The 24,515-nt window shown below is 40.1% G+C and overlaps 1 protein-coding gene across 25 annotated transcripts in view; it reads left to right on the plus strand.

Moving 5' to 3' along the window:
* The window catches only part of MCTP1 (multiple C2 and transmembrane domain containing 1), a 514,406-nt gene that overhangs the window by 169,212 nt on the left and 320,679 nt on the right, over window positions 1-24,515 (plus strand). The window contains exon 1 of one of the 25 annotated variants that reach the window (XM_073233892.1): window positions 13,236-13,467. The exons of the other annotated variants lie outside the window; for them this stretch is intronic. Coding sequence (XP_073089993.1) covers window positions 13,411-13,467 — 57 coding nt within the window. The 5' untranslated portion in view covers window positions 13,236-13,410. Of the gene's footprint in view, window positions 1-13,235; window positions 13,468-24,515 lie in introns of those variants that run through there. 25 annotated transcript variants of the gene reach the window in all.

The raw sequence follows: 24,515 nt of genomic DNA on the forward strand, positions 1-24,515 counted from the left end.
CCTCAAGGCCTTCAAATTTCCCAGGTGTTCTCCCTGAAGGCATGCAGACAGGATACCAAATTCTAATCAGAAAGTGGCTTGTAGACATGGAATCAGAAGGGCAGTTTGTTGTTGGGCTCACAGGGTTAGTGGAATTAGAGTGGCAGATCCATAGTAGGAAAGGGCGTGCCACCAGCCCAGAGCACCCCTCCTGGAATTTCAAAGGCCACTGCCCGTGCTTGCTTCTGAGGTTGCTTTGTGCTGATTTCCTTGTCTGGACTGTGTCTTTCCAGCAGTAAAGCCAGTACACTCAGTAGATTATTGTCATGCCTAAGGGTCCAAGACTCCTTAGGGCACATCTGGCCTTCAAAAGCTTGTATTTGTCTCTTACATAGTACAGAGGCCAAGGTTTAAACATGAGTATTCACATAACCATCCAGATCTCTATCCTCTTCTGAAAAATTCAGAGGTCTGGCCTTCTCGGGTTCTCCCACATCAAGGCAGTCGTCTGTAGCTGTGTGGAGAGCTTGCCCTTTATTTTATTTATTTTTTAATTGAAATACATATGATGTACAACATTACTTGATTTCAGGGGTATATCATAGTGATTCAATAATTACATACATTACTAAATGCTCACCACAAAGCGTATAGTTACCATCTGTCAGCATTCAAAAATATTACAATAATAATGACTATATTCTCTATGCTGTACTTTCATTCCCATGATTAATTTATTTTATACCTGGAAGTCTGTACCTCTTTATTCCCTTCCCTTCACCTATTTCACCACCCTCCACTCACTTCCCTGTGGCAACAATCAATCTGTTCTCTGTGTTTATGAGTTTATTTCTGTTTTGTTTATCCAGGATTTTTTATTTTTTATTTTCCACATATAAGTAAAATTATATGGTATTTGCCTTTCTCTGTCTGACTTATTTCACTTAGGGTAATACCCTCTAGGTCTGTCCATGTTGTCGAAAATGGCATGATTTCATTCTTTTTTATGGCTGAGTAATATTCCATTGTGTATATGTACCACATCTTTATCCATTCATCTATTGATGGACACTTAGGTTACTTTCATATCTCAGGTATTGTACATTGTGCTATTATAAACATAAGGGTACAGATATCTTTCTTTTTGAATTAGTGGTTTTGTTTTATTTGGGTAAATTTCCAGAAGTAGAATGGTATTTCTCTTTTTAGTTTATTGAAAAACCTCCATACAGCTTACTTTTCCACATCCTCGCCTACACTTGTTATTTCTTCTCTCATTGACATTAGCCATTAGGTTGTCTCTTTTTGATGAGCTTAAGTCCTGCCCTTTATTCAGTTCACCTGGTCCCTACCAGGTCCAGCTGACCTGCAGTGCCTGCTGGAAATGTGGACACCCCTAGGCATTTGATTTTGCGTCGTTCTGATGGTTGAGTGGCCTTTCCTTGACCTATGCTTTGACCTAATGTACTTCTAATTCAAAGTTTAATTCTGAGATAGCAGTCTTATTTTCTTATTTCCAGATTCATTTCACTGTCATGCTCAAGTATTGAAAACACAGCTTGTAAGTCCTAAAGGGTTACAGTGATATGAAGACTGACATATAAAGTTCATAGCTTCAAGAAAGTGAGAATATCTTTAATCTTTCCTCAGGAAATCTGTGATACTTTTGGCCTCCCTCCTCTGTCTCTAATTTAAGAGTCTTTTCTTCCTCCTGGGTGAAGAATATTAAGTATTCTCATAGTCTGTACTTTTTTAAGGCTATAGATAGACCTACACTGAAAGAAACAACGTGAACATCTGTATAAAAGACATAAATTTGAATGCTTTGTTTAAAAATGTATTTATCATGAGATTTCTTTAGGGGAATAAGGTCTTATTTTTAGCATTAATGTTATAAGTTATTAATAATCTGATAAAAGAAGATATGCCACTTCTTTTGATTCCTAAGAAACTCTTGGCTTTTTTTTCAACTTGGTCTCTAATGATTGACAAAAATGGCACTATGTGATTGGATCACTGATTGTAAAAATGCATTTGTTTCCCAAGGAAGCATTTCTTTTCAGATGAAACTTGCCCCTTAATTCCTATTGATTGATCTTCTAGATAAATTAGGATTCCTTTATGAGTAATCTGTTTGGGAAAATGGTCTGCTTGGGAAACCAGAAATGTCAGTTCTAGGTTTTGCTGTATCTCTCAAGCCCATGCTATCTCAAACTTGAGCACTTTTACCATGAATCATCTGTAGGGTAGAAGGTAATAACATTCTTTTCTCTGCTTCCATAGTATCTTGCACATATCTCTTACAACAATGTTTACTCCATCTTACTTAAACTCTATTAAGTTAAAAAGTTAAATAATGAATTAGCACAATCTCTGGCACATGTTTACTTATCCATTTCATCATCATCATCTGTTTACAAGTTTTTTTCCTCTATTAGACTGCATATTTCTTGATTGTATGGACTGCTTTGTGTTTATATCCTCTAACAGTGTAGGGCACATAGCAGGTGCTCAATAAATGATGTACTAAACTGCTCATGAGAAATAGGAATTCTTCGCAGTTCCCTTTTAGATACTGACATTATTTAGGGGACTACTTCAGAAATAATAACTGAGGAACACTTCACTTCCACCATATTTTTAACTCAAGAAAAAAAATGTATTGTTTGCAAAAATCTAGTATGATAAAAGCTCATACACTGTTGGCTGAATTGTAATTTAATGTAATTATGTTGAAATGTGGGTGGTACTATGTGGGTTGGTATATTGGTCATAGATCTTATAATTCCATTCCAAAGTATCCAATTTTAAAGAAATTCTCACACATGTACAAGAATTAGAGAGGTTTAATAGTAGAAATAAATTAGAAACAACCTAAATGTCCACCAACAAGAGAATGTTAATATGGATTGGAATGCTATACAGAAATTAGAAAGAATAAATTACATAGTATTACCTGTAAATCACAAGAAGATAATGTTGTATTGCCAATGGGTTTCAGCCTTGGGCAAGTTCGCTATGGATTCAGTGTGACCAAAGAAATTGACAGCAAAACATTCTTTAGGGTGAAAGGGTTTATTACCCAGCTTGTTCTCCATCAGTAGGTTGAACACTAGTGTCTCTGCCTCTGCCCAGAGTACTGGGCTGAGCTCTCTATATAGCACAATAATAGCTTATTGCCTAAAGGTTTGGAAGTGGTAGCCTAACAACAGGCCAGTTACATCATCAGGTGGTTTAAGTTCAGTGAGGATCCTGACCATAGGAACCCCAACTTCCCCACACTCCACCCCTCCAAGATTCTCACCTTACAATCTGCATGCTTTCAATCTTCCGCAATGGTCCCTGTGCAAGAAAGCTGGAGCACTGTAACCAGATTCCACAGTAGCAACGGAGGATAACAACAACTTAGAGATAATAAAAATTAAGATACAGCAAGATTTTGATACAGGTAACAAAAATTAAAATAATCCTCAAGCCAGAGGAGGTTCCTAATAAAAAAATAATAATAATCCTCAAGCCAGAGGAAGTTCCCAATCCACAAGACTTTAGGGGCAATATGACACATGTTTTAATGACACCAACATAGGCAAACCTTGTCCATCAGGTAGGATGCATGCAAGAGAATAGTCCTGTGATAGGACTGTAGCAGGAAGGGGGTTCCTTTCAGGCCTAGTATACCATACTTTTACTCCTTTCCCCATGGGGGTCACTGAAGGGTCTATATATAGTGCTACTGGAGGTGAATGCACTGGGCCTAATGATAAAACAAAACTCCCCGGTAAGATGCTCCTACTTTTTGGCTGTTCAGAATGTACTACTATGATCTTGGCAGCCACTCTGCTGTTATTCCAGGATTACACAGGAGGCCAGCTTCCAGGTCTTGTCCCCAAGGTGCCAGGAGAGCCAGCCATCATTGGTCCATGTGTCGAAAGGTCCAAGGCCACATCCACTCAATGGAGTCTCCGGGGTTCAGTGCAGTTGGTGTTGGCAGCAAGATATTCTGGTGGCTGAACCTCGGCTTCAGTGATTCTTCCTTGGTTTGTACTTGCAGTTGTATAGGGGAGGCAGCCATATGTGTTAACATGTCTATGGGGCTCAGGGCTCCCTTTCGGGGTCTCTCATTCAAATGCCATAGCACGGTCCATAAGCAGACTGACCATCCCCGCAGACTATTGGTATCTGACATTAGTCTGGATTTTAGCATGCAGACTATTGGCATCTGACTTTAGTCTGGATTTTAACAAGCCATATTGCCTCTCTATAATGCCTGCTGCAGTAGGATTGTATGGCACATGAAACTTCCATTTGATTCCCAGCTGTCGCACCCATTCTTACAGTGTATGTCCAGTAAAATGGGTGCCCTGATCACTCTCAATTATCTGTGGTCATCCATAGGCAGCAAAGAGATGCTCCAGGCCTCTTTTGGTCATCTGCTGGTCTGCACAATGGGTAGGAAAAGCAACCATAAGTCCAGTAGCTGTGTCCACAAAAGTCATAGCATATTGATCTTTCTAACACAGGCAGAGGCCCAATATAATCTATCATCTGCCATCTGACAAGGGGTATAAGCCCCTTAGCTATTATCCCATGCTACTGTGGAACTCGGGGTAAGTCCCTTTTGGAACACATGACACATACCTGCCGGGCTCTACTAACTTCTTCAAGCAAGCCCCACTGATGGGCTACAGCCCACACTGTCTTTTGCCCTGCATGCAACAAATGCTGATGTAACCATTGGACTACATCAGAGGCAGGTTTTGCTTTTAACCAACGTATTTGGGCTAATTTATGTGCTTCATCATTTCCTGGGAATGCCAGTGGCAAATGACCTTTCACATGGTATGCTGTAATTATTTTAGTCTGACCACAGGACCATAAGTCTTGCCACAGTTCTTGCCCCCAAATGGGTTGGTGACCAACCAACCAGTTGGCATGGTACCAGGTTGGTAGCCACAGGGTCAAGCCCCAATAGACAGCCCAGCTGTCTGTGCAGACAGCTATACGGGAGGGCTCCTGGCTGATCACAAGCCACACAGCCTGCAACTCTGCCCATTGGCTGCTCTTCCCCTCACTATCTTCCATCCATATTGTATCAGTCTTAGGATGGAAAGCTATGGCCCTCTATTTGGGGGGCTGCCCATGGCTGGAGCCATCTGTGTACCAGTACAGGGGCTCTTCCATCCTGATATGGACTCTCTGCTACTAATGGTTCAAAAGCAAGTTCTTCCTGCTTTTCACTAGTATATGTCACTGGCCCCAATAAGCATTGGAGTTCTTCACTCAAGGGGCTACTAGAGAGGGCACTATGCTGCTGTAGGTAAGCAGCCCACTTGGCCAGTGTGTGTGTTTGTGCCACATGACTCCTTGGTTTTTGGGTCCAGTCTTGTACCCACCCCAAGATGGGATAGGTGGTTATTACCTTTATCAGGGCCATTCCAGTTATGGGTTCTTTAGCCATCAAGGCATGATACATGGCAGCCAGTTGTTTTTCTATCAAAATGTATCATACCTCTGCCCCTTTCCAGAGTTTTGACCAGAATCCAATAGGTTGGCAAGTTCATTCAAGCCGCTGCCAGAGACCCCAGCCATAATTGTCTTCAGTCATATGAACATCCAGCTCACAGGGTCTTGATGGGTCTGTCACACTCAAGGCCTACTTGGCCTTGATGCCCATTTTGCTGTAGTAAAGGCAGATGCACATGTCTCATCCCAGTCCCACCTGATGCCCTTTCATACCAACCAGTATAAGGGCTTCAGAATTTGTGCCAAGTGCAGGATAAACACTCTCCAGTAGCCTAGAAGACCCAGAAACTCCTGTAGCAATGCTACAGTTGTGGGGTAGGAAAGGCCTGGACTTTATCTATAACTGCTTCTGGTATAACTTTGGTCTTACCTGACCAGACGACCCCCAAGAATATGACAGACAAACCAAGTCCCTGAACCTCAGTACTGTTCACAGCCATCCTTTCTCCTGTAGATGTTGCAGCAGTCTAGGTGCTGCACCTTCTAGATGTGAAAGAGAATCAGACATGAGCATGACACCATCAATATAATGGTACAGCTGCACCATTGGTGGTTTCTCCCATGTAGCCAAGTCCTGGGCTACAGGTCCATGACAGATGGTGGGGATGTGGAGGTATCCCTGTGGGAGGATGGTGAAAGTCCATTGCCATCCTTCCCATGTGAAGGCAAACTGTTCCTGACTTTCCTGCTCAATGTCAATGGAAAAGAAGGCATTATCAAGATCTACCACATAATGATATGTTCCTAGTTCATGGCTGAGGGTATCCATCAGGCCTGCAATAGAGGGGACAGCAGCATGCATAGGGGGTGTGACTTTATTCAGTTCTCTGTAATCCACAGTCATACGCCAGGAGCCATCTGGCTTTTTCACAGGCCACACTGGGGAGTTGAAAGGACTATGGGTGGGCTTTATAATACCCACCTTTTCCAGCTCCTGGAGAGTTTCTACAATCTCTTTATGCCCCCCAGGCAGTTTGTATTGTTTGGTATTAGTCACCTGCCGAGGCACAGGAAAAGCTATGGGTGGGTGCCTAGCATGTCCCCTCAGAACTGCCTTCACCACACCTACTCTCTGAACTCATCTGCAGTGTGGTCTGCAACCATAGACCCTGCAGGACATCAATCCCCAAAATATACTCAGGGATAGAAGATAAATACACAGTATACTCTTTTGGGGGTAGGTACCCTATTCTCAAATGGATTTGGGCTTTTTTCACTCTGATAGCCTTCCCCTGTATCCATCTATGATAGTGGGGGTCCCAGGGAACCACTCAGGGTTACCATAAATCAGTGGACATTCAGCCTCTGTGTCCACCAGAGCCAGGACACATTGTATGGTCACTGGGGGCCAGTGGATAGCTATTTCAACATGTGGCCTCCGGTCCCCCCCCTGGTCCCTCAGGGCAGATACCTTGACCTTCCCCTCAGTCAAACTGTGTTCCCCAATCATCTTCCTATGTGGGCTCAAGTAAGGTTGGCTTGCTCTCCAGTAGGAATTCTTGCAAACACACAGGCTGGACTTGTGGCTCTGTCTCTGACCTCTGCCTCTTTGGTCTTAATGGTTGGAACTGCTACTCTGGTTTCAGTTGTTGCCATAGTTCCTAGTAAGATCCTGTTTGACTTCCCATCTAATTTCCTTCCATCTGCTCCTGCCCCTATTAAATCAACCCACATCTGGGTCCTTGTATCCTTCATGGGACCCTTTAAATTCTTCTTGCGAGTAACAGATCTTATTTCTTTCTGTGTTCTCATTGCTTCAGCCTCCCCTAAGTCTGCTACTGTATGTGTCACCTTGCCTATGGGATGCCTTAAGTGAGAGGAAGGATGGCCACTAGAGACCCAAAGAGGGATGTGGGATCCATTTGAAGCACAATATTTCTCATCCCAATAGTGAAAAATCTCTTCATCTGGGCCATAATTTTCTGGACTATAGATGGCATTTCTTATGCCTAGCTCTCGTAACACCTGTTGGAGTTCAGCATGTCTGGCATCTAACAGGAGAGGATGGCAGATCACCCAGATTGGGCCACACAGCATGAAGTGCAGTCATAAGCAATTGAGGAGGGAGTGACTCCCTGGAGTCTAATGTGCATTTTGTATTCGCTTCCTCAAGGCAGGCTGCACTGTCAGGGAAGCCAGCTTTCCCATCTCTGATCCTGACACAACAATTCCATCCACCCCTAAGTCCCACAGATGCAGGAGCCAAGCTGATATTGACTCTGAGGGCTTCTGCCTAAACCGGGAGCTCAAATCCACCAGCTCAGCCTGAGTATAGGGGGAAACCATAGAGCGCTCCGTGACCTGCTGAGGGGGCTGCTCCTCTCCTTGGGGAACTTTCAGCTGCTGGGTCTTTGTTTTCTTTACAACCACTGGGAGTGCTTTTAATCCTTTCCCAGCTCCTCCATTTCTGGGACTGATGGCATCTTTCTCTCCCCTCCCCCAAGTGCCTCCTCTACTATAACCTTTACCTTTTCTACTGTGCCTCACAGCAGTGCTACCTCAATCTTCAGCAGCTCTCTTACCTTCACCTCAATGCTTCGCAGCTGGTGTTCTCCTGTGGCCTCCACCTGTGCTTCCCTCAGGAGTTCGTCTTTTTCCTTGATGGCCTTTTCCTCCTTCAGAGCACCTGGCAGCTCTGCCATCTTGTTTTCTAAGGAATTTTTTACCTCTTCAATGGCACCTCACTGCCGGCTTTCTCATGCTGCCTCCTCTCTCATCAATGCCATTTCCTTCTTCAGGGAATCCACAGAAGTTTGCAGCTCGTGTTCTCATGCCACCATTTCTTGGGTCTTTATCAGGAGCATGTCCTTCTCTTCTGTAGACTTTTTTAGTACTATGAGTAGCAGCCAACCCACAGTCCCCACTGCCTCACAGGCACTGTCTCTCAAAAGAGCTACTTACTATACCAAGGGCTACCCCTACGGCCTCAGGTATCACCTCCACTTGCCTCCAGTCTGGGAGTGGGGCCAAGTCCTCTAGGAGGCAAGCCCCCTCAGACCACATACCCACTGGGGGAACAACCCACTGTCTCCCCATTCACAGGGGCAGCCCACTGAAGCACCCCACCCATAAGGGCAGCCTGTCTTTTTCCTTGATCAACAGTGAACCCTGCTGACTATGCCAATTGTCTTGCCAATGGGTTTTAGCCCTGGGCAAGTTCGCTATGGATTCAATGTGACCAAAGAAATGGACTGCAAAACATTCTTTGGGGTGAGAGGGTTTATTACCTGGCTAGTTCTCCAGGTGGTAGGTCAAGCACTAGCTTCTCTGCCTCCACCCAGAGCACTGGGCCGAGCTCTCTATATAGTGCAATAATAGTTTATTGCCTAAAGGTGTGGAAGCAGTAGCCTAGCAACAGGCTAGTTACATCATCAGGTGGTTTAAGTTCAGTGAAGATCCTGTCCATAGGAATTCCAACTTCCCCACAAATGTTAATCAAAAAAATTGAAAGATCTATATGATACCATTTCATAAAGCTTAAAACATCCAAGTCAATATATTGTTTATGGATAAATACATCTTTAATAAAAGTATAAAAAGAGGTATGGAAATGATAAAAGATAACCCTGGGAGCATTTGTCTTTGCAGAGAAAAACTGGAGATGGGATAGGTAGGGGCATATGGTAGCTTCGATTTTATCTGCAATGTTTTACTTCTTCCAGAAAACCTGGAGTAAATTTGGCATAAGGTTAAGATTTTAAGTGGAAGCAATGAGAATAGAAGGTGAAAGTCACTAGACTCTCTATGAGGTTTAAGTTATTAGGATAAGTGGGTTTTGAGAGTAAAATAGAGCAATACTAACTGCCTGACAGATTATTAGTTTGTTGGCACTATATCAGTTCAAGTCCTGGCTGCTAATACCAAAGTCAAAAGGGTCCCGACCCCTCCCTTAGACTCTAAGCATCTCTAACTGTATCATTTTAAAGCAGAGAAAACTGTGGAGATCTAGAGGAATAGAAAAGCATGAAGTAATATGAACACACCTAAGATAATGTGAAGATTTTTGAGGACTAGAGCAAGCCAAAAGGTTTTGATTTTATGTCAATTAGGAAAGTAGTTGTGCCCAATTCAGTAACCAGGAGTTTCTCAGTGAGAAATAATAAGCAAGTTTATTTACTCTGATTCAAGACTAACTAAATTAATGTAAGGCATATTATTATAAACATTTAGCTGTTGATATGTTGATAGTTGAATAAATACAAGCTGTATTTTTATGAAGTCAATAAAATAGCTGTCAGGAAGCCAAGAGAAAGAAACAGCAAAGACCTTGGCCACTGTTAGGAGGTACTTTGGAGATTCTAATGTACCCTGCAATCTGTTCTAATCTCTTTCTGTCTTGTCTTTGTCTCTGTCTTGGCATTTCCTTTATGCAGACAGAAAAAAAAATCAGAGAATACAAAAATTTGGGCTGGTAAAGAATGGAAAGTGGGGAAAAGAAGAGCACTGTCATTTCTGTTACATTGCTTTAAAAAAAAATGATGTGTGGTCCACTTAGAGTGAAATAGTATAGTAAGATATGGAGATATAAAATATCAAATTATGATTTTGTTTTAAAAAGTAACATTCTTTTCATATTACCTGAAAAATACATGGATTCATTTTTAAAAGATTTATGCAATTCGTAGTACACTGAACAAAATAAGTGGATCTTTGTCCTTGTCCTGCCAATGGATTTCAGCCCCAGGCAAGTTCACCATGGAGTCAATGTGACCAAAGAAATGACAGCAGAATGTTCCTGGGGTGAAAGAGTCATACCCAACTTTATTTCCACGGTGGCAGGTCAATCACTAGAATCCCGTCCACTCAGAGCGAGTCTGCATGCAGCAAGCCGGTCTCTGCCTCTGGGCCTCTCTATATGCACAGCTGTCCTCTGGGCCTGTCCTCGGTGCTGCCACCACTCCCACCTCTGCTCTGCTCTCCTGCAGCCTTGCAGCTGTGCCACCATGTCACCAAGAGCACTGGGTGGAGCTCTTTATAAAGAGTCAAAAGCAACATATTGCCCACACGTGTGTACTGAGCTAGCCAACCAGGGCCAGGTGAGATTCCTGGTCACAGGAACTTTCATTTTATCCACAGTCTTCTATCACTCCCTTACTTCAAATCTCTTTTCCAGTCATAATGACTTGTCCATGATTGGTATACAATCACCCAGGTCTTTTCTATGAATGTGCATGTAAAAATTCATGTACTCATAACTGGGATAATATATTTTTCTGCAACATATAATTTCCATTCAGGTCTTTTAGGGAGTTTTGCATGTCAGTATATTTGGAGAACCTAGTTCTTTTTCATAGCTGTATAATATTCCTTAATGTGTTTAGCCCATTGCCCATTGCTGTTTCCAGTCTTTCACTATTGTGAACAATTTGACAGTCAACATTCTGGTACATCCATCATTGCAGCAGAGGGCATTTGTGATTTAATATATGGCCAGATCTAGGAACTACAATTACGTTGTCAGGAATATGCCTTTCACATCTTGGATTTTCTCTTGGTTGACCTCATTTTCACACAGCCTCACCTTGGGTACTAACAAATATGTTAACCAGCAGTACAAGGCTTACCTTCTGTAAACCTAACAATCTCTTTTTCAGTATCAGCAGAAGTAAAGGGGTTAGCTCTCACTGGACCAGTTGGGTCACATGCCCAACTTTGACCTATCACTGTATCTCTGTGTGTAGTACATAATGATTGGTCAGGCCTGGGTCACATGCCCCCTTCTGTTGCCACATCAGCATGACCCAAAATAGATTGAGAAGGAGGAACACATAGATGATTTTCCAAATAAAAATCAGAATGATGATACCAGAAGGAGAGGCACATATGCTGGTCAGGCAAATAAATCAATGTCCCCTATAAATGTCTTTCAGTACACTATATCTTTGGTGGTAGGAGATAGACATAATTGGTGTCCAGATTTATGCCATAAGGACCAAAATATTCTTATAAGTATCTTTCCAAATCTTTGCTAGTATAATGAAAGACGCATGTTGTTATATATAATGTCATATATGAAAATAAAGTGTGTTACAGACTAAAGATCATTAATATTATGAAAAGAGATAATTTTTCAATTCAGGGAAGTGTTACTCAATGTATTTGCTAAAATATCACTGATATGATAGATCATTATCTATGCTATTAAATTCCTAGTCTTAGAACACATTTCTTAATATTCTTTTATTTGCCAAGACATAGCACAAATTCCATATATTATTTATTCATTTACTAAATAATATTTATTAAATTACATTACATACTCATCACCATGTCAGGGCCTGGGTTTAAAATATTGACTGCTACAAGGTCTCTGTCCTCAGGTTTCTTACAGTATTGTTAGGGGCCACAGACTTTAAAAAGTAAACAAATGAATAAGGGAGAAAATTTCAGGCTGTGATGTTCTATGAAGGAAATAAAAAGGTTCATGAGATGGTAAGTAATTGGGGACAGTCATTTCAGGTAAGGTGGTAAGGTTAGACCTCTTTGAAGAGAGAACACTGAATCTAAACCTAAGGTTGAATAATGATCTCCAGACTCTAGACTTGGGTAGCCCAATAGAGTTAGCCACTAGCCCTGTATGGCTGTTGAGCATTTGAATGTAGCTAGCTCAAATTAAAATGTTCTATAAATGTAAAATACACATCAGCTCTCTAAGATTAGTACAAAAATAGTAAAATATTAATAATGTTTCTGTTGATTACATGTTGAAATGATAATATCTCATATATATTGGAGTAAGCATTACTTTAAAACATAACATTAAAATTAATGTTACATGTTTCTCTTTTTTAATGTGACCGCTAAGATATTTAAAATTACTTAATGTGGCTCACCTTATATTTCTACTGAACAGTCCTGGTCTAGGTAGTTCCAGCCATTTTGCTATTATTGACATGTGTTTTTTCATCTTTTTGTCCTTTATGACAGCAATGGTGATTGAATCCATGTAGTAGATTTTTTTTTCAAGGATCTAAGTCTCTAATATTTATTGACTGAGGAGTCCAAATATAATAATTCAATGTGTGATCAAGCTTAATACAGCTCAGAGTTAAGAGGTAGTGGGTGGTGGAGAAAGCACAGAAAATTGCCTCATTTACTAGAAGAGTTGTGTCATTAGTCATGTTCCTTTAGAAACGTTAACAAAGCAGATAAAGGAGGGCTTTGAGTTGGAGAGGTAGGCAGAGCGAGCATCACAAGGTAATGACAGCATAGGACAGCATTTCTGTGGGAATCGGTGACAGCAAACCCAAAGATCGATTTCCATCCTTGACTTCGTGAAGGAGAGTCTACTTTGTTGTATAGAATGTCCACTTCTTGCACATGACGATAGGGTTTTATTCTCCACATTGTTTTTGCCCTGATGGGAACGTTAATGATCTTAGTGTGCCTCTTTTTTCCATCTCTGTCAGGGAGATGTTGATATGTTCACACACATTTCATAACATTAAATTAATGCGCTGCAGAGAGCAGAATAGTATCTCTGTGCCATGTTGTTCTCGTTTCTGTTTGCGGCTCATGCCACAGGGAAGAAGTGAATTACTAAAGGTGCACATTTTTGGTTTAGCAGGTGAAATTTTTAGTTCTTAGTTTATAAGCATTTAAGGACCCCAAATGTGATGTTTGTTATGTAATCTCACCATTTTTGGAGGGGAAACTCTACCCCTACTGGCTTGAGAGTTGAGTCACATCCTGTGAATGTGAAACAACGGTATTTAAACCTCACGGGTTCCTCTCACTTTCATTCTAAGTCGCTGCAGTTTAGAGCAGCAAGTGCTCTCTGTGAAGAGGCTGTTACCAGCCCTTGGAGGTGAACAGCCTCTCCTGCCAAGAGTCAGTAAAGAAAGCCAAATCTCAATATGCAGTTCTCTCACTTGGAGTGAAAGATGTTTTATTTATTTCTAATCAACTATGCTAGATAGCTGGAAGCTGAAAAGTGCCTGCAATTTGCCATTTATTTATAATAAGGTAAGTTTCATATTTTAGTTTGCTCATTGTACTGTGGCAGCCTTGAATTAAGTGGCAGTTTTTGTATATTGTTGTGCCTCAGAAAATACTTTCTCACAGGGCTTTGAAGGTGGCATTTGAGATTCTAATACAAGTAATTTTAAATCTACAGTACTATCCATTTGTGAGATACTTACTAGACTGATATCCCTTTATGATAGTTCTTTTATGAAAATATAATGCCTGAGAAGTGGAAGCATTGTAGTAGCTTTATATCATTGTAGTCTTTTTTAAGGATGAAGTAGTACTAGGATCTTATTTTATTTATTTTCTTTTTGCTTCTCAGTGATCTCAGTTAAAGGTAGAACATGCATGAAATTCATATGATTATGCTGGATTTTATCCTAACTTATCATAGCTCAACAATTACATTTCTCCATTGAAACAGAAAGTGATCCTAGTAATTATTAGAAAGTTGAAAGTTGAAAAGTAATGGAAGGCTTTTGCCCTTTCATATTTGGGGCACTATTTTAGTAAAAGGCCACCAAATTTATAAACTTCTGATTGATTTGTTTTAAAATGTGTATTAGTTTATCACAAACCTGCTTCCTCAGGTACTGTTGGAGGCACTCATATATAAGTTGTATGGATGGGGGAATCTGTGGATAGAGAAGTGAATAAGTGGTTTGTTTTTCACATTTTTTAAGCCTGCTGTTGACAATTTGGGATGAAAGGCAGGAATGTTGTCTTGTTCTTTATTGATTAAGAAATAACATTACATCAGAGCTAAAGGTGGTATCTGGTGTCATGTAACGTTGGTCACTCATAATTAAGGACTGAATTCTTCGGAGGAGAGGAGGTTAATTTGATTGAGAGCTGTAGCTATGAATTTGTAAGATATTACTGAAATGAGGGATTTTTGTATGTACACTGACAGTTGGCATTAAAATACTATTTTTCTTCTTAATTGATCCCCAATCATGCTTAGAGATTGTTTCATTTATATTGGTTATAAGATTGCTAGATTCTAATTGCAGCATAGAAATTACTTTTCATTAGATATATATTTAATAACTCATGTTTTTGCAAAGGTTGAAGGGTTAATGAACTGACAGGAGGCATGTCATTTTCCATTTGTTTGAAGGGAAAATTAAAATTAGTTCAACTTCCAAATATATTTGAAGGCAGTATTCTGAATTGGGAAAGAAAAACTTTAAAGAAAATGACTTAGCACTATGAGAGCCTTTAGGAGCTTGGATAGTGAAAAGGCACATAAACCAAAATATTTGAATTCAAGGAGTTATAAATAGAATATTCTGATAGGAGATATGTATCAAACTCTGCTTATTTGCCTGGGCAAGGAGGGAGCTATTCAGGTTAGTTAAGAATTTTGCTTGTGAAGTTTTCCTTATGCTATATGTGAATTATTAAATGTTGATAAAAAGAACAGTATATAATACATCTCCATCAAGACAAAGTCATGTCTTACTATACTTGGCATTATTTCAGAATTTTAATTATGGATCACAGTGGTCATACAAACTGTTGTCATGAATGACAACTCCTACTGATAAAATGCTGTAAAATCAAATTTTTATAATATACTCTTATAAATTTGGACTTAATTATTTATGACATTGTACAGCCAACTGTTAATTACCTGATGAGATTATTGAGACATCTTATTTCTCTTTCCTTTCTGTGTTCCCATCCGTTGGCTCTTCTCCTGCTTTGCACTTCCAGAAGGGGTATGGGTAACTGGCAGAGAGGAAAGAAGAAAAGTGAACATAGATAGTGTAAATAATTTCTGTTTCTCATCTCTCATAATTGTTTTGATGAGGAAAGAGGTCCAAAAGAGATTAGATATAATTGGTAAAATGAGTCTTTGAGATAACCTGTGGATTTCAGTTATTCAGGAAATTCCTTGACCTCTGAAATAAAAAATAGTTGGGACGTTAGTTGGGACAACCTTATCTACCTTACAGGATTGTTACAAAGATGGAATAATATCACATCTGCTGTATTTTATTAACTATAATGTTGGACATACTTTGAGAAATTGTTTTTTGTCTTCCTAAAGTAAATGGGATGACAGGGCATCAGAGAGACTCAGAATTCCACTCTAGATTCAGAATATTTCTTTTTAGTAATGGTGGTCTCCTTTTCTACTCTTTGTAAACTATTTACTTGTTAAATTCCAACCCAGGTAAAAATCCTTTGCAAAGATAAGCTATAAAAATAAATAATAAAAACTCTATTTTACCTAAGCCCCAGTGTTGTTAAAAAAATTTCAAAGAGCTTAAAGAAACTCATCTTCACTCAAGAGTTATTTATCAAGTGGAAATTAAATTTTATTTTCAATGTGAAATCAGCATGGTTTCCCTGAATGGGGGTCTGCACCAGCAGAAGCACATAGCATGACAGGTATTCTTTCTCTTAATTAAGACTTTGAAGGGTTCATGATGAGGAACCACAGAGTGGGAAGAAATTTCTCATAGAGTACTCATTCCGACTACTGAAGACTAAATCTATCTTGATGATGCTTTAGATCTAACTGTAGAGAATCTTGCTGCATATCAAAAGCTGCACACTTGTTGAAAAATAAGTAGGGATAACTTGCCCACCTACCTCTGAAAATCAGCCATGGGTATCAAGTGTGACTGTTGGTGTGGTGGGTTCCTGTGAATTCTGCAGAGTTTACAAGCATCACTCTCACAAAGTAAGACATACAAATCATGTATGTGGAAGGAAGGCACATGTCATCTCATACCTGCTCATGTCACAAAGAAGGGAGTTAAGGTCCAGAAGGGTTAAGAAGAGTGCCTGGCTTCACTCAGCTAATATTTGAATCAAGACATAAACCCAGTTAGCTAGAATTGACCAGAAGACTAGCTGTTTCTTGAGTCTGTTAAGATTTTTTTAATAGTATTTTTAAATAGTGATAAACATTTTTATAGAAGCCATATCCCTGAGGAATGTTTCACAGAAGACATGTTTCCTCAACTCCAGGGTTTAAGGGCTGAGGACTCTGTTGAATCTAGTTTAATGGAGCCTCGATTTGTGGGATTACTATTAAAACTGTGATATCTGACTCTTGGAATCTCTTAGCTATTGTCACAACAGAAGAGTCCAAGCTCTTTGGAGAATTGAATCAAAAGGTAAAAATGAGTAATGGATAGAAGTAGATTTTGTAGTTTTTAAAATTCTAGGTAGTATGGTAGATTGTTTTGATATGTTTGTTCAAAGTGGTTAGCAAAAGAGATTCCCTAAGTGCTTACACTTAAGAAGAGATTAGGAAATTTTAAATAACAAATGCACTTCCAACCATTTCTGTTAGAATTGATTTGGTTGTTTTATATTTATGGAATGCTACTCTTTTTCAGGGAGATGAGATGGGAGAAAGCTGACTTTTCAAACTATCCAAGTTAATGACATATATTCTGCTATACTAATGAACACAGTAGCTTTATAAAGAAAATTTTTCCTTAAAGCCTTTTAACAGTAAGCTTAGAAGACAGGTTAATTAAAAGGTTTTTTGTGTTGGTGGTATTAATAAGGGTTGTCCCTTACCCCTAAGAATTCAAAACACCGTTACCATTTATTTTTATAAAAAATATAACTCTTTCAAAAGGTATATACTCTCTTCATATCCTGTGCTCCAACTTACAGCTCCAATAAATACATGGAATTAATCATTGTGCTAGCTTAAGAATAAACTTTAGCCCTGCTTTGTAATAAAGTTTATGTTTACTTTCATTCAAAGAAACTATTAGGAGATAAACAGGTAAGGGTCTTAAAAAACTTTGCTAAATATAGATGCAGTTAGATAGTATGCGGTCCAAGGGGCAGAACCCTGGGCTATATGAGTGTGGGACTAGGAATCAATACCTATTTGTAATAGCGACCTCTCCTGTGGTTTTGGAAGTGACAGGAAAGGCTTTGTCTTCTTTTGATTTTGTTTCCTTACTTATAAATTTAAGAAAACACTTTAATAACAGACAACCATCGTACATATGTCGTAGATGCTTAGTAAATACCGATGAGTGATTCTGTGAACATCAAGGTAGATGAAGACCTCTGAACTCAGCTTAATAGTCCATCGATGTGCCATTGTTTTAAGTGCCAAGGTTTGGAATAAACATCTCTTTGAGAGAAACCCAAGGAAGAAAGCTTTGGAGATTATTTTTGGGTTTTAATTCTATATTAATGTAGTAGAGATGCTCAAATTAGTCACTTGGTCCCCCTTTGCTCGAGTCAGTTCACTAGTGGGATGGGATTGGTAATATTTTCATGGCAATTTACATGTTCCCAAATAATAAACCAAGTTCCAGATCCCTCACTCCACAAGTGATTCTTTCCAAAATGAAAATAGTAATAATGGCTAACATTTAAGTCAGGCTGTCTAAATCTTTTCATGAATTAATTTATTTCTTAAACTCACCTCATAAAATTTGGGCACTATAATTATTCCCTTGTTACAGATGCAGGAACTGAAGTATCGAGAAATTAGGTGGCTTATCCTCAACGTCACACAAATGGTGGTAGAATGACCAGCTGAACTTAGGCAGTCAGGCTTCAGAGTCAGGGTACTTACCTGCATTCTGCACTGCGTTCCGTTAGCATCCCTTGATCCCAGGAACATGAAGTGACTGCTGTGTGCTGCAGGAAGAAAAAGAAATCTTTTTAATGCTACTACATTTAAGTATTTTGGTGACTCCAACTTTCTCATTCTTAGTGAAACTTAGCCTTTATAAAACAGAAATACAATAAAGTTATTTGGGAATTCAGGTAAGATGAGGCTGATAATAATGCCAAGTGTGTCTGAAATGAGCAGACATAACTGAGAGTTCTCTTAGGTGACCATAGTTCTTGGCGATGTGAAAAGATTTCTTTTTTTGTTTGTTTTGTTTTTTGAGAGACAGAAAATTCAAACACTGTATACATAGTCAACTTACGCAGTCCCAGGAAAGCCTGAGGGAATTTTTGTGTTTTGTGGGAAGACTAGTGCCATATCTCTTTTTCTATGTACACTCCCCACACATAATGATGAAAGTCATTATTTGGGGAAAGGAGCACTTTGAATGAATGGTAGATGAAATTTAGGGCCGTTATGTCACAAGGTACATTTTGATCTACTTTCTCCAGAGATTCCGCAAAAGATGCTTGAAATTCTTGGGTACCTTTGTGACCTTCATGTTTCTTCAGGTCTTGCAAACGAGAACTTGCTTCATAATGTTGTATACCTTGAGTGCTAGCGCGGTGCTAGTCGATAGTAAATCCTTAGTGAGATTTTCTGGCAAGTTGGCTGGCTGGCTGGTAAGCTGTGCATCTCCAGATCTGCTCAGAAACATGATTCATGCCCCTGAGACTGGATTGGGACCAGACTCTCAGTGAATATGTGGGCACAAGAGAATGACGGGTGAAGTGTGAAAGAGTTACCTCAGTTCAACTCACACTTTATCATCTGATGGTTACCCATGTGGAACTGACATAGCTATAAGTCATTTCTTGCCCCAGGCCTTTCCCTTTATCTCATTTGGAGTTTCTTTAATTCCACATAGGAACCATAATTGCTTTACCCCCTTGATTCAAAAGCTAAATGTATGCAGTTATGTACATATAAAATTCATAAACATTATGCATATTCAGAAAGTAGGTAATAAAATTAAAAGATCAAAATAGATTTGAATACCTGAATAAACAGGAATCGTCAAAGTTTGACTAATGTAGTTCATTATGAAAAAAGTGAACAAAATGAGGAAGAAACAACTGAGACAAAGAAAAGAGAAGTATTTCTAAAAATCATTTTTAAATGTTGTTTAAAAAAATATGTATTTCAATCATGGAATAGAAGCTTTGTTTTTTTTCCACAAAATTTCATTAGAGAGCTCAAACTAAGAAATGTGGGAACCGAACCACAATTTATTTGGCATAATTGGTCAATTGTAAGGGATGCCTTTCGAAATGAGGATTGTGACAAAGGGCTTGTTTTAGGAAATGCAGATTTTGAAGGAGGGTATTAAGGTAATTAACGTTTCAAGTTTTCCAAAGGGGAAAGCACAGAGAAAACCTTCCTGTAAAAACAGTGATTGACACAAAATATGTTTTAGACAATGGGAGGAACTCTACTGGGAAAGTTACACATTTGGCCTTAACCCAAAGCAATCATTTAAAAGGAAACAAAAAAGAAAGAAAGAAACAGGAAAAGAAAAATAAGTTCCTAATCAGCACAAAATACCTGGATGGACTTTCTTTTCCCTAGGCCGAAACACAGCAACTCTTGAAGAGTTCACTCTTCAAGGATTTTCTATTCCTTGATGTGCAGGTACCTTGTGTTTATTTGAAAGGCATGGGATTCCTGTGGCTCCCTCTTCTGGGGGTGATTTTCCTACCTGAGAAATAGCATGATCCAAGTCGGCCGTCAGCGGGAAGCCTTACTCTGGCCAACAGCAGACCTACATTTTACCTCATAGTGTCTGGGCTTCAGTTTCAACATTTCTCAAATGAAGGATTCGTCCTCTCACCTCTCTCATGTTTTCCCAAGACTAGGAATTGTTTTAGGATAGGATTCTGAAACAATTACTTCCAAATTTATGTAGCCAACATGGCTGGAGAACGTTTGCTAAAGTCATGCCTGGAGTTTGAGAAATGTTCATAGGATAGATAGGTAGACAGTAGAGAGAGAGAGAGAGAAGATAGATAGGTGGGTGATGGATAAATGACTAAATGCCTCATGGCAAACGTGGTCTAAATATGTAAATAGTTACCAAGAATCATTAATGCACCTGACATAAACTGACTTTGTAGACTTATTACTACTGTTTTAAGTCACTGATGAATTCACAGTATATCAATGTTTGTGACTTTTTGGGAAATATATTGCAGTTCCAGAGGTATCCAGATAACTTCCAGAAAGCCACTGATAGCACAGGACTACCACTTCTTACAGTTACTTTCAAGAGAATGTGTTAAGGAAGTAATGACTCTATAGCATCTTACTACGCTGATGGACACTGACTGCAATGGGTTGGGAGTGGAGGGACTTGATAATATGGGTGAATGTTGTAACCACAATGTGGCTTTAGTGAACAATATGATATCAATGATATCTTAATAAAAAAAGAAGAGAGAGAGGAAAGGTGTTAAGGTAGTTATTGTTTCAAGTTTTCTAAGGGAGGAGAAATCAGAAAACTGTCCTATGAAAGTACTCGATCAAATACAACTAAATGGGCTCAAAATATTTGCAAGTTTTGAAGAATGGAAAGAAATCTGTGGGAAGAGTAGTCCTGTTCTTTGGATCCTAGGTGGCAGGTGCTTTACAACAAAGGGCAGAGCCCTCATGTGGGTTTTTTTATGTATCAGACACTAATGAAATTTTTTCAGAAATCAACTAAGATTTGACAACTACATTTGCTGCATAAAACACTTTTCTCATTTTATCCTGACCTCTTCATTGTATCTATTATTTTTGGACATTTTCATAGAAGATTATTGTTACATTTTACTATTTCAATTGAATTTTTTAAAACAAGAATTAAGGAGAAAGTTAACTAGAAGCTATCAGTTCTATTTAAGAAGTCCAATTCAGTAAGTCAAAGTAGTTCAAAGTATTGTGCCTGCTGTAAAATTTCCATGATTCCTTCCTTTATCTGAGTAGCATGTACTTCATAGTCACAAAATTTTGGGATTAAAAGGTACCTTAGAGATCAACTAGTTCAACTTTCTAATTTTGCAAATGAAAAATATTCTGGCACAGGTAAAAAAAAAAAATGACTTTTCCAAGGTTATGTACGTGTAGCTCCCAGCAGAGCCAGGCTGGACATGGCGTTCTTAAAATGCAGCTCTTCAATCTTTTTTGCTACATCAGTCAATGAGAGCATCATTATCTGAGTTTAATATTCAAATGGTGCTTTGGATTTGCTCTTCTTATTAAAATGTTAATTATGTACAACATAAATCAATTTAAGTTTAGCCTAATTTCCTTTAGGCCTCTAAACCTTTTTTTTTTTACCCTGTTTTTTAGAAGGGCATATGTTAGCCACAGATTCTATACAGAAGCATTTCCTGACGCCTGAAAGTTTAGCTTCATTCCATCCCCTTGGTCATGCAGATGCACTTGACATTACAGAGAGAGGTCCATGTTTAACCATTCCTGCACACCTATAGCTGGTTATGCTTTTCCACCCCCTCCAACTTTCCAGATCCTCAAAATAAATGCATACCTCAACTTGACAGAAAATTCCATAAATGCAAATTACTGTGTTTGTAAACAACATACATATCTATTCAAATCATTTTACCAAATAACTGGCAATGATTACTAACCAATGCTCTGTAGTAATAACTTGCCATCAAGGCAGTACTATGCAGCAATTTCCTAGTGCCATGGCCTCTCCTGGTGGTTCCTTCAAACATTGGGGAGCCACACCCTGGCAGCAGCTCTTAGGATGGCTGTTCTCTGTATCCCCAAGTGGAAGGTCCCTTCAGAAGATGGCCCAGGTGCAGGCCACGCCAGGTTATGTGGGCTGCCCTGCTTCTTTTTGGTTAAGAACCAGCAGATTGTGGCTCATTTGGCTCCTCATTTACAGCTGCCTTGGGGAATGAGGAAGGCAGATGTTTTTCCAGAGCATTCTTCAGAATGCTAGTTCTATTAAAATGGCATTCTATAATCAAATCACCTTGGGAAATGTGGCATATTTTTTCCCCTTTTGATTATTCGTGCTGAAGGCAAAGCTTTAAAAAGGGGGTTTGTTTAATATTCTTGAACTCAGTATCTCCCAAACAAACTGATTGTCAAAATACTACCTACTCCCACTGTGGAACACTCTTGGGAAACCTTGATTAAACATTACCTTTAGTGACTGTGTGTCCTGGAAAGAGGGTGGATTGGGACATGTGAATCTGTTGTTCTTCTAGGCCCTCTGTCCCCACAAGCCCATAATGAGCTCACTGCTGAGTATAACTGGTGGTTAAACACCACTACTATATAGTTATATTCTTTGTACACACAGACACACAAATGCACACATACATATACAATAACTCTCAAGGTCTGTTTAGAGAAAACTTTCTGAGTGATTTAAGGAATTTTTTAAGGGTAATTTTGAGATTTCACCTCATTTGATAATATCAGAAGCACCTAAGATACTGTATCTGATTTGGTTTGATCAAGAAACAATGGATACTCAGGGCAAAGGGTGATGAAGCTCTGAGGTGGAAGGTAGGGAAGATTTTACAGAAATGCTTTTTCAGTTGGATCTAGAAGATATATTGTCAGTAGCCAGGTGGATAAGAGCACAGGCACAGAGGCATGGCTCAGCAGAACAGTTTAGAAAACTGGTTTTAAAAAAGGCAGTATCTTTGGATCCCAAGGTGAAAAGAAAGGAATCGCTGATGAGGCAGGCTGACCCAGGTGAGCTCATTCAGGTCTTTCAATGTTGTGCCAAAGGAGCTGAACCTTCACCTTCCAGGGTGGTGATTCTTCAGGGATGATACAACAGATTCCCCAGAATCTTTTTTCAGACTATGTGTATTCAGGCCCTGTGCCCAAAAGATGCTGATACACTCAGTTATGGGTAGAGCTAAACAATGTAAATTTTGTGAAAAGTACCCAGGTGGTTCTCATGTGTGCTCTGAGCTAAGATAATTTGGTGCACCAAGAAGGCATTTCAAGAAGGGGGAGATTATCATTGGAATTTTGAAAGTGTTGAGGAGGAAGATTTGAAAAGAATGATCCCAAAGTCAGGGAAATCTATTTGGAGGCTCTTTCACCAGTCTGGGCAAAAAACAACTAGGGAACCAAAGGCAGTGATGGCGTGGAAGGAGGGATGGTGCCATAGATCTGGTCCACTTGGGTATTTGGTGGCTGAGCATAGGTGTGAGTGAGAAGAAACACCCAGGCTTCTGGCTCGATGGTGCTGACCAGTGCAGGAGACACTGACGGGGACACACACGAGCTCCTGCCCACTGCCATCTTGCTCCCCCACCTACAGCTACCTCTCAGCACATCTAACATGTCTCCCCTCAAGGTGCTTTCATCTCCTTTAACTGTGCAGCCAGCAGAAATTTTGTGCAACTGAGCAGCTCCCTGAGAGGCCCTGTTCCGTGGGTAGAACCATCCTAGGATCAAGAAGGCACTTGGGGAAACCTCTTGAGTAAGGGAGTAGCCATCTGGGGAGACACAGGTGCATGAAGGATGTTCGTAGAACTCGTGGAACACCCTGCATGGTGAGTCTAGCAGGGCTGTGATCAGCCATTTCCCCCCTCGACACTCAGTGTGGTTGAGGAAACTGGGCAGAGGGGCGTGGAGGAGGATAATCCCGAAGTGCAGCCATCAGCGGGTGTCCTCAGTCCTGAGCCAAAGGCTCCCAAACAAGTACCAGCAGCAGAGAGAAGCTGAGCCATGAGTCTAAACGCAGAGGAAACTCATGAGGTGAGGAAGCTGAGACTCCACTGAACAACCCAAGACCAGCTTTGGCAAGTGCTGCAATACGGGCTGAGCCCCTCTGCCCACGGCTAGGAGAAAGCTAAGAGGAGCCCTGGAGTAGGGCGTGGGGAACTCCAGGAGAGCCCAGCGGGTGAGAGAAGGCCCAGGGAGCTGTGATGTGACCACGGGGGAGCGTGACACTCTTTAACGAGGAGCAGAAATGGCCGTGTGGCTTGGAACCTGAGAAAGTCTCAGCCCATCCCATGGAAACAGCTGGTGAGTGGAGTCCAGATTCAGAGGTAGAAGACCTGTGTTCAAAGGCAGAAGCCTGTGCTATGTGGGGGGATTCTGACGGTAGAATGATCGACTGGAGTCTTGTTTACCAGCTCTTGTGTATGTTTCCTCAGCCTTATGTAATTTGTTTGGGATTTATCCAACTAGGGTTAAGAGGGCAGGATTTAATGCACTGCAGAAAGGATGCTTCTTGATAGTGATTTTACCTGAATGAAAGATCTACTTGTCAAACTCTGTTCTAGATGGGAGGAGAGAAATGGGGTCTATTGGTGCCTCCAGAACCAAAGCTGAATATGCTTAATATCAATATGCCAACCAACCCCTAAGCACAGCGCGTGCGCGCACACAC

Source organism: Manis javanica, chromosome 1, assembly GCF_040802235.1.
Source record: "Manis javanica isolate MJ-LG chromosome 1, MJ_LKY, whole genome shotgun sequence".
Taxonomy (NCBI): Eukaryota; Metazoa; Chordata; class Mammalia; order Pholidota; family Manidae; genus Manis; species Manis javanica.